Raw genomic sequence first — 11,394 nt, forward strand, 5'->3', positions numbered from 1 at the left:
ACGAGCGCGGACAGAAGAGGACCATTTATTTTTAGCTGACTGGTGAATGTGGAGAGAAAAGACTAGTCTATATGGGGAAGAAACAGGGAGCCAGCCGACCAATCAGGATCTCTGCTACAGTAGAGTAATGAGTAGTGGGTGAAGAGAAAAAGAACAGGGAACAAAGAACGAGAGAGATGGCAGCGAAGAAAAGAGCGAAAGAAAGAAAGAGAGAGATGGCAGCGAAGAAAAGAGTGAAACAAAGAAAAGACGGAAATGGCAGCGAAGAAAAGAAGCGAAACAAAGAAAGACAGAAATGGCAGCGCGGAAAAAGAGCAAATAAAGCACGGTGCCAATAACAGTGTGGTGTTCCATCTTTTGTAGACGCGTGTGAGCGCCGTCGGGATGCCTCTGGATCTCGCGCCGCATGCCGAAGGGATCAATGAGACACTCGGGCAGCTGATCGATTGACTATCAAGCCACTGAGGCGAATCTATGGGCTCAACGTCTTTCTCTCTCTGTCTCCCTCTTTCTCTCTCCCTCTCTCTTTGTTTGTCTCTCTCTCTTTTCTCTCCCCTTCCTTGCCTGTCCTTTATGGCTGAATGGCTCCTCCGTCTTCGGAGGTGTTAGAGGACATATCAGTCCTGACTCGCCAAGGCCTAATAAGCCCCTGCAGGGCTTTCCCAAGGCATCGGAGTCCACCCCCACACACACACACACACACACACTGTCCTGTTTCTTATTAGTAATTCACTTCCACTTTAACAACTCAAGCCATTGTGCTGCTGATAGTACTGAGAGCTAAGTCTGGTGCTTTTCGATCCGCTTAGCAGTTAGGGGGGGGGGGGGGGGGGTTGCACTTAAACAGTGTTAACATTCTTGTGGTTTAGATTAATGTAGTCAGCATCAACAGCTGGCTCCAAAAGAACCCCACCCCCCAGAACAACCCCCACCCCACCCCTTGGTCTCTCCTCACACTGCCATTCTTCATCCTCTTCATGTCAAATGTGTCAGAGCGCTTGTATCAGAGCCAGTCTACTGCATAGTCATGCCTCTAGTTGCTGTGAATAAGGGCCAAGTTGTCCAGCGTTTACTTAATTAATGACTGCGCACATCGACAGTCACACTCTAATATCCTAATACCCACACCCAAATATTATACTGTAATACTCATACCCTAATACCCAAACCCTAATACCCACACCCAAATACTCATACCCTAATACCCACACCCAAATAGTTATACCGTAATACCCACACCCTAATACCCACACTCTTATAACCACACCACTAATACTTATACCCTAATACCCACACTCAAATAATCTAGGTATGCCTAGATTAAATTAAATCGTTTCTCCTCTTTGCGAATGTAGTTTTCAGATTAATTTCAAACTTGTTGCAAAGATACTGCTCCAGCTTGTAGTGTTTCATTATGCTCCCAGGATATTTGCTTTACTCTTTATTAGGCTACGCCTATTTATAAATCATCTTCCATCCTTCATAGTCCGACATTCTCACTAGCTAAGACCTGACACCTGTCATTCAACTTGTCATCGTAGGGGAGGTCATCATTCCCGCATTATAATCATGAGCCAATCAAGGTGGTCACTTTGATCAAGCTCGTGCCTGAGTAATGACATCAACCATAGCAACGGAGCTTTTATCTTATCTTAGGAGTTGTCCTTTCTCCTTACTAAAAGTAGGTCTGAGAGGCTCTGTGAACAACTTTTAAGGGAAAACTCCTAGCTAAAATCTTTTAGTGCGATTTTAGGAGTACTCTTAGTGGTAAGATAAAAATGCTTTGTGAATACGGGCCCAGAGCTCTAATGATGCTCCCAGCTCTAGAGAGGCGCAGCACAACCTCTCTGTGTGAGCGTCTCTAAATACTGTCATCCCAATCCCACGATGGCCCTCACCTGCGCAGGTGAGATGTGCTCTGTGTGAGCGTCTCTAAATACTGTCATCCCAATCCCACAATGGCCCTCACCTGCTCAGGTGAGATGTGCTCTGACACACGGAGGGTGCGTGCAGGGGGAGCAGGAGCAGCGACAGCAGCGCGATGGGAAGGCCATCGCCATGACACCCAGTGGCAGGATTGGCAATCATCACACTTTAGCACAGCCTCAGGGGTAAGTAATACACACACACACACACACACACACACACACACACACACACACACTCTCTCTCTCACACACACACACACACAAGTACACATATGCCGACAGCCTGTCTTTGCCCACATGCTCAGCACTGGTGACAAGCGAGGGCAATTACGTGCCTAGTCTTGTCACCAGTGTTTGTGCCCGGGCTGCCATCCTGTGCCCCCCCCCCCCCCCCCCCCCTAGCTGGCATGACCAGATCTGGGCAGCTTTGGGCCTCATTACCTAACAGCATCAGACATCCACCTCTCCAGTCTCATCTTAACAACACAGAACCTGCTGACCTGCAAGACGAGCGGAAGAAAAATGGATTTATTTCTTTATTTTGTATGTGTGTGTGTGTGTGTGTGTGTGTGTGCGCGTGTGTGTGTTGAGGAGGAAAGAGAAATCACATATGGTGTGATGGAATGGGGGCTGAGTTTGGGATATCTCGGAGCAGTAATGAGACCTTCGGGAGCTCTCGTGAACAGGTTGAAAAAAGTTTCCAATGTCAAGGAAGTGCTGTGCATTCAGCTTGGAAGGCAAGGAGGAGGGGGGATGGGTAAAGGAAGGTTGGAGTGTGTGTGTGTGTGTGTGTGTATGTCTGCGTGCATGTGCGTTTGTCTGTGTGCATGTGTGTGTCTCCAAGGTAACCATGGTTTTTGTGGAGCCGCAAGATGGGAATGGGAAGGGTGGGGGGGGGGGGGGGGTTGCCTGCACACTGGTGCTCGGCATCAACACTTAACACAAGCACCCGTCAGCGCAAAGGAACACGGCGCTCTGTGCACTTTACAGATGGGGGCCAGGTTGGGGTGGCCATTTGTCTAATGAGTGATCACTCAAGGGCCCTGTCACCCCGCCATCTGTAGACACACCTCAGGCCCCACCCCGGTGAATAATGAGCAGAGCGGGTTTAAGTGCCACAGTCAACAACCCAAGCCCTCGCCGTCATAAACAGTATCAGAAAATAGCGGCTGAGAGAGAGAACGGTGTGCCCAGCAACATTTCGCAATGAAATATTTATTCCAGCGCGACACAGTGAGGTAACACATGGTAACAAGTGACCCTGGCGCTTCTTCTGCTACTCTTGAGCATTTGTGTATAGTGTGTATGTGTATATGTGTGTGAGAGTGCCGTTCTTTTTAGTTCTTCAGGGTGTGAGTGTAGCTCTGTGTGTTTCTTTTGAGCACTGTGACGGCTGTCTTTCAAACTGTGAGTAAGAACGGAGGCTATTTATTGCCAGTTCAGGGCAGTCAACTCATAAGCTGTAAATGAGGGAATGATATACGTCCTCATTGACATGGATGCAGTTGGAAATCGTTGAATACACACTGTTCTCTCTCTCTCCCGAGTTGCATGTGCGTGCCATCTGCGCTAAAATAAACACGCCAGCACAAAGGATTTTGTCTTTGCAGACAAAAACGAGTCAGTCGGTCCAGCTAACAGAATCAAGAGTGAGTTACTGAACAGGACATGGAAAAGCACAAAGACTGCAAGTCAGTGTCCGTGTCCGTGGCAAAAGTTCACGCCGTAATGAATGAATGGCACATTTCAGGGGGGGGGAGAACCACCTGCTCCTTCTGCTCCCGCGTTAACCAGCAGACTGTGTGTGTGTGTGTGTGTGTGTGTGTGTGTCTGAGAGAGAGAGAGGGAGGAAGGGAGAGAGAGAGAGGAAAAGACAAGGAGAAAGAGAGAGAGGGAGAGTGTGTGTCTTTCTAATTATGCAGGAGGCCATACATGATTAATCCATTTTTATATCAGCAATCCAATATGCTCTCCTGGAGGCCGAGTGCACATACTCAGATATTAATGTGACAAGAGTGCTTACGCCTGATACACTGACACTATTACAGAGCAATTGACTTGCGCACTGCGGTGGCAAAGGCATGAAAATTCTCAATAAGTTTTAGCGTTTAGTCAGCAAATGTTATTCCTCACCAGAGACAGCTACCCATACACATTCTCTCTCTCTCTCTCTCTCTCTCTCTCTCTCTATCTTTCCATCTCTCACTCTCTTTCTCTCTCTCACACGCACACACACCCACACACGCACAGACATAAACACAGACTCACACACACACACACACACACAGAGTGAAGACTAAAGAGCAATCAACACCTTTTGCTTTGACGCTGCTACCACCGCATAGACAGAGAGCAAACAGAACAACACATTTGCTTTGTAAATCAGGAGAGAGGAGCTACGTATATTCGGAGGCAATAGTAGTGATGAGCGTCTGTCAAAGGCCCCTTTAACCCCTGCAACCAAAGCCAGTGGGGCTGGAGCTGTGTGCCTAGAATGTTAATGCCGTACGTCTCAATGCAAATGGCGCTCTCACAAAGACCCTTCGGAACGCCGGCGTGACAGCCGGAGACAAAGCCTGCGTCGGCTCCGCGCGGGACGTGGACACCTCCTGGTGAGTGCGCCACAATGGCCTTTGTGAGGCGGCCGTCCACATCCAGCCAAACAAGGCTGTCAACAAGCACGTTTCGCCTCGGATTTCCTTTCAATTACTTCACCCGGGCAGTGCCGCGCCTCCCCGCCGGCCGCCAAATCTCATGCTAATGAACAGCTACTGGTGCTGCTATCTGGCATATGTGGCCCCACACAAGCACACAAGCACACAAGCACACAACCACACCGCCCTGCACAGGAACCAGAGACAGAGGAGGAGGAGGAGGAGGGGAATGCTGAAATGTGGCATGCTGACTGGAATAGGTGATGTGTTTGTGTGTGTGTATGTATGTGTGTACTATGTGTGTGTGTGTGTGTGTGTATGTGTGTGTGTGTGTGTGTGTGTGTGTGTGTGTGCGTGTGTATGTGTGTGAATATATGTGTGTACTATGTGTGTGCGTGTGTGCTGTGTGTGTGTGTGTGTGTGTGTGTGTGTGTGTGTGTGTGTGTGTGCATGTGCGTGTAAGGGGTGGTCTATGAGCCTGGCTGAAATACTTTTCACTCTGTAAGGGGAAGGCGGGGGGGTGTGGGGAAAGAGCAGCCGTGTCAGGTGGAGGCTGCTGCTTCCAGGCAAGTTCAAATAAACACGACACAAGTCATAATATATACGTACCATGATGTGCCTCCTGGTTCAAGTCAGTGCAGCTCGTTCTGTTGCCACTCCTCTCCTGTTTACATTAGCTGTGTAAGAAAGAGAGAGAAACATAAGTAAAGGCTGAGGTTTTGCCTTTCAGGCTCAGCGTTGATGCTAGTACGGAACAAACATAATGGATTTACTTTACAGAACAAAAAGGATGTCATGCCTCTCCCCCTGCCTCCCTCACGGCCCCCCTGGGGAGTTTCACTTTTGATTTGGACAGCTGACAGACGTGCCGAGACAGGGCTGTGGGTGATGCGCACGCTGCAGGAATCTGAGATGAAGTGAGACTCAAAGGGCCTTAAATGATGAGGTTTAAGATTCATTATTTATGACACGCCCCCCGCGGTGCGGCAGCGCTGTTTTACCCGTCTACATTTTTCACTGCGCAGCTGGAGGGCAAAATTAACGGGGACACAGTGGCTTTAATCGAACCAAAACCAAGGCTGTGTTGGAGGCAGGTGAAATATTAATGTCTGCCGCGAGATATTAGGTTCGGAGTTTCCTTCCCCTTGCCTAATTACCCTTCATTGTTGCAACCCACGTTCAGCACTCGCTCTCTCTCTCTACCTCTACCTCTCGCTTACTCTTCATCCCTCTCTCGCACTCTTGCTCTCTCGCTCTCTTCTTCCTCTACTTTCCTCTTTCCCTTTCTCCGTTCCATGCTCTTTATTTCTGCTATGGCGTGTGCTGTTAATGTTGATGAGCATCTGCGCTCATGAATAATGGACGGTAAACAGCGATCCTGGCTAATTACCTGTAGCTCACTCCGAGCGGCCGCGCGCGCTTTTCTGACTGCGGTGCGCTAATGAGCCTAAATACTTTAAACTTTTACGCTGTTGCTGCTGCCGCTGCTGCTCCGCCACAAGTGGCTTCCAGCTGCAAGGGCAAACGCACAGGTGATGCGGCCCAATTAAGGGGAATGGTATCCCCGCCACGGCGCGAGGCGAGAAACGTATTCCGTCGCCTTGTTTGGAATGACAACACTTTGGTGTCATTTCAAAAAGCCGTGCCGTGGTGCATTGGGAGGAATGCTGCATATTATGGAACAGGAGAATCTCCTCCTCCGAAAGAGGAATATCGGAATCTAGGCCACGTTTGGGCCCCACGAGGGAACCCTGCCGAACGACAAGCGGCAATCGACTGGGATCGGACCGGGAAGCCGTCAGCATTTGCATACTCATCACACGGAGGAGTCCCTGCAGACGCGCCGGACGAGCGGTGTGCGACGAACGGCATCTCGGCGGTTTGGCGAAGCGTATTATTCCTCTCCGACGCAGCCAATCACAGGCTTAATGGACACTGACTGATGGGAGCTCAAGAGCCTCTGCCTGTGTAATTACACACTTCCTACAAGGACATAGCACTTCCTGCAATATCACCCTGACACACGCAGCCACATCGGCAGCTGTCTGCAATGAGATCGCAACGCTCTCGGTGCTGCAATCAGAACCACAAGCATCAATCAGAATATTGATTCTATAATTTATGTGGCGTTAATGGATAAACATGCTGTTTCTTTATACAGTTTACAGCTGGTGTAGGTTTTGGGAGATGTTCTCTTCAGAAACCCACTGCTAGTCCTCCACCAAGCAAAAAACCTGTGTGTGTGGAGTACTGCTGCTGCTGCTTCACACTGAGCATGGTTGGGGAGAGTTGTCATTATTGTTCGGTAACCATAGCAACGCACTGGAAGGAAAAGTGGAGCACCAATTGGATCTGCATCTAACAGCCATAGTGGGGTGAAGGTAGAGGAAAGGGGGAGAGGATGGGGGGGTGAGGAGAGGATGGGGGGAGAGGAGAGGAGAGGGTGGGGGAGGGTGAGGAGTGGGTCGGGGGGGGTGGGTTGAGGCAGGAATGAAGAGAGGAGAGGCAGAAGCAGGAGGCAGAAGCACACTGGGGAGGCTGGAGTGGCATCGGGTCAACCAGGTTGAAAGAAACGAGCGCACAATGAGAGCTCATCTGCATTTTCTCAAGTGGCCGCCTCTAAACGGGCCTCTTTCCTGCTCACACAAATCAATGGCATTTGAGATCGACCACGCAGAGCCCGGGCCATTCATTGTGCCACTAATTGATTGGTCTCTGTTGACATTTATGCATGTGCGCGTCAACCACATCTTCTCTAATGGAGGCCTTCAGGCAGAACGCAGCAGCGTTTGCAATCTTTACAACGGAAGTTTAGCAAACTCTCGCGAGTCAGACGGATAGATTCCTTTGTGCACAGAGCACTAAATGTTGAGAAATGAACAACAAAAAGCAGACATTACAGAGATTACAGAGACTATGCGGATTACAGAGATTACAGATTAAGAGAGATTAATAGTAACAATAACAAGGGGAGGTGGGAGGTGTAGGAGTGTTTTGCTGGCGTGCTGAGCGCATCGTGTGGCTGTTGGCTGTGGACAGGAAGGCAATAGAGGATATCCTCGTCCATGTTGTGCCCTTGCTCTCTTCCTGTCGGCCCAGTGCCCTTGTCCTCATTCCAGAGCCCCTGCGCTCATCCCAAGCGAACCCCTAGGGGTCAGGACATGGCCACAGCCGATGACAGACAAGTCCTCTGAGCTGTCCGTCAAAGAGGGAGGGCATGGCAAGGAGGATGCCTCTAGACCAGGGCTTCCGTACCATCATGTGGGCCAGACAGGAAAACCACTGGGTCTCCGTGGGTTGCTCAGTAAACAACTACTGTAGGTTTATTACTTGTTGCAGATCGCAAAGTAAATAAATACTAGACAGTCCATTCTGGACTGGAATCATCCATTTCTTTTTTTGGAGGGGGGGGATTTTGACAGAGACATGGTTTGCTGCTCTGTCAGCTAACATGGAATTCCTGTGTATCGACACGACAGCCCGGGGTGACACGACAGGCTTGAGATTGTCTACTGTTGCAGCCAATTACGGCTGCCGTTTTATTGCTTTAAATGTAGCCTATTCATGGCAGCCAGATTTGCAGACTGCAAATACATTCTATCAAACCCGTGGGCCGCTAGTTGAATACGCCTGCTCTAGACTCTCTCTGTATGAAGGTCTCAGAGATTTAGGATTTGCAGACAAGACTGTAGAAACATGATGAGTAAATGTGGATTTTTTTTTTTTTAAATGTCTCTTCTCCTCCTTCTGTCAGCCTCCTCCATTCCCCAGGGCCCTAAGGCCAGCGAGACTCAGGGCCAGACGGGAGGAAGGTGTGTGGGGGGCATCAAAACATGGCTTTGAAGCCAACGATTAAAGAAGAGAGACTTGTGGGACTGGGTCAAGAGGTTTGAGAGGTGAAGGAGTAGTGTGTGTGTGTGTGTGTGTGTATGTGTGTGTGTGCGTGTGTGGGGAGGGGGGGTGGTACGGGGAGCATCACTTTGAGCGACAGGAGAGGCCATAGAAGCTCTGTGAAGGCTAAGCTAGACCCGCGGGACACAATTAAGAGTGAGTCTTTCTCAGCCAGTTACAAAAACAGAGCCAGCAGTCATGGGAAAGCACTTTCATAATCTCTCTCTCTCTCTCTCTCTCTCTCTCTCTCTTTCACCCTCTCTTTTTCTCTATCTCTTTTATCCTCTCTCTCTCCTGCGTTATTGATATTGACTTGAGTCAGTGAGCAGGCAGCCCCCACCACCACTGGATTCCAATGCACTGCACAGAGATGCCAAATCAAATGAATATCATTGCTCCTTTGGTGACATGGCAGGTAATCAACACATGTTGCTCGGACAACAACACATGCTTGCTTGCTACAAGATACAGAAATTCATAGAGAATGACAAAAGATTTCTGAGGAAACAATGTCAACAAGACAGTAAAGAAAACACAAAAAAAACAACACATTCGGAGCGAATGGACATGGGCCTTCTTTGTGTGTTGTAAATATCCCCGTCGTCAGCTTGCGCAAGGAAGATGTAGAGGAGGCTCTACTCGACGCCTTGTTTAGATAAAATCCCAGGACGCTCCTCTGCCGTGTCGAGTTGCCAGAGAGGTGCTGCAGTGGCCAACATCTGCTTTCAATTGCGGCCTCTCATTAAAAGCCCACGGTAAACACCATACTTGCGCCTCTGATGTTGGCCCATGGTAAGTCTCAAACATGGACCCGAGTGCCGGCGGCATGCATTTGTTAAGAGGCCCTGACAGCTCTACTGCTTCTGAGAGGCACTGAAGGTGTTTCTCCTGTGGTAGTGCCATGATGTGTGTGTGTGTGTGTGTGTGTGTGTGTGTGTGTGTGTTTCTCTTTCTCCTGTGGTTGTGTCATGCCGTGTGTGTATGTGCGCGCTGGAACAAAGTATGCCTCTGGAGACCAGACCTCACCCTGTCACTCCCCGTGCCTCATTTGTCTCCCCAAAGGCACACAAAACATTTATTTAGTCACTCAAAGAAGAAGAAGAAGACACACACACACACACACACACACATACACACACACACACACACACACACACACACACACACACACACACACAAACACAGTGATCACTGTTTCAAAGTAGGGCTTCATGAATTGGGGAAAAATGACTATTTGCAGTTATTCTGATAGATATTACAACTGTAATTTGAGTGTCAATCAATTGATTTCTGTGGCCCTCACAGACTACACACACACACACCCAAGTCAGAAATGTGACATCATTAACTGTCCACCATTATTTGTAACATTTGCAATTGCCTTGGTTCACTTTGGGATCACCATTGCGATGATTGTGCAGCCCTATTTCAAAGTGAGAGGCCCTTGTCAGACAGGAAGTGTTCTCCTGACTTGCCTAATTAAAACCAGAGGAGGGCCTCCATGTTTACTTTCCGAACGCTGGCTTCAGCACAGCTGATCGCCTGCTTACGGCATCAGCGCACCCGTCCGCCTGGTGCAGATTGTGGTCAGCTCTCGCCACCAGCCTTAATAAGGGAGGCAGTGTGCCACGACTGAGCGTGCTCTCTACGCCCCCCCCCCCCCCCCCCCCCCCACCCTCAACCCCCTCAGCTCAGTACACAACAATAGGAATGGAGACTGGGAACTGGGAACGAAAGACCATTAAACAACTGACAAAATATATCCAATCTCTCCCACCCACACACAGAGTTCATTTCGGTCCGAGTCTTTTTGTTCCAGCGGCGGCTCGCTCTCTATTTGCACTGGTCGATTAGCCCGTCACTGTGTGTGCATAATGGCCTTAAACACTGTGAAGACACTACAGCAGCTGAATGTGAAGGACAATCGAGGAAACACAGTGATTAAAACTGCCCTTGGAGATTCTAAAGCGATAATGAATAATGCTTGTGTTGTGGTGGTGTTAGCGATGAATTAATAAATGTTCCGGAAAAAGAGCGCGAGGCGCTCGTGATGGAGAGCGGAGCGGAGCGCTTGTCGGAGGATGGGTCACCAGTTAGAGGTGTGACACTGGCGAGGGCTGTCCTGATTTCACGGGCCCGTCTGCGGGAGCACAGAGGCCAGACCCCCATGCTGGGCTTATGAGAGTCTGGAGTCCTGCGGCCAGACCGTTTCCTCGCCCCCGGAACGGACCAGACTGTGGGACTCCCTCATAAACACACACATGTGCCCGTAACACACGGCAGCTACGGTTGGACAGGAATGTGTTCCAGCATGGAAAGTTCCGTGTTCAGACACTGCAAGGGCTTAATGTCACTTTATATGGTCACAATATATTGAACATTCAAGAAGAGTTGTCTGCTTAGATACAACATACAGTAAAATATAGGAAACAAAGTGTCATAGCATGTCAACTGTAAATGTTTGAGCTTGCACAGACCCTTAGCCCTCTTGGCATCAGCAGTGTCTCTTGCCTTGAGATGCATGTTGTGTCATCCTGGCCTGCTTACAACTCAGTTCTCGTCACACACAGAGACCTGCATCAGGAGAAGTTCAGGCTCCAGCGGTCCCTGGAGAACTCTTAAGAGGAGGAGGAGGAGTGGTGTTGGGTGGCGGGAAAAGAGGGCTGGCCATATTTTCCATCAGGCAGGCACTCCCGTAAAAAGCTCCTAAAACAGCATTAGAAGCATTCCTCCTCTGGGCAAGAGGAAGGGGAGCGCGCGGAGATGTCACGTAAAATCACCCTCAACACAAAGGGCCCTCCAACGCTCCGCGATTTAATCTTCAGGTGCAAGTGCAGAAATGGCCGCCCCATAAACAGAGCGACCGGGCTGTGAGAACTTTAAGAGCTCCGCGCGCTCTCCTCTCCGTCTGGGAAAACAAG

The 11,394-nt window shown here is 49.5% G+C and overlaps 1 protein-coding gene across 2 annotated transcripts in view; it reads right to left on the reverse strand.

The window, feature by feature from the left end:
* Window positions 1-11,394, reverse strand: part of tspan18b (tetraspanin 18b) — a 38,577-nt gene that overhangs the window by 15,190 nt on the left and 11,993 nt on the right. Inside the window, exon 2 of one of the 2 annotated variants that reach the window (XM_062547080.1) lies at window positions 5,192-5,259. In XM_062547080.1, coding sequence (XP_062403064.1) covers window positions 5,192-5,194 — 3 coding nt within the window. In that variant the 5' untranslated portion in view covers window positions 5,195-5,259. Of the gene's footprint in view, window positions 1-5,190; window positions 5,260-11,394 lie in introns of those variants that run through there. The other variant, XM_062547081.1, reaches the window with a different exon arrangement.

This window comes from Sardina pilchardus, chromosome 10 (genome assembly GCF_963854185.1).
Source record: "Sardina pilchardus chromosome 10, fSarPil1.1, whole genome shotgun sequence".
NCBI lineage: Eukaryota > Metazoa > Chordata > Actinopteri > Clupeiformes > Clupeidae > Sardina > Sardina pilchardus.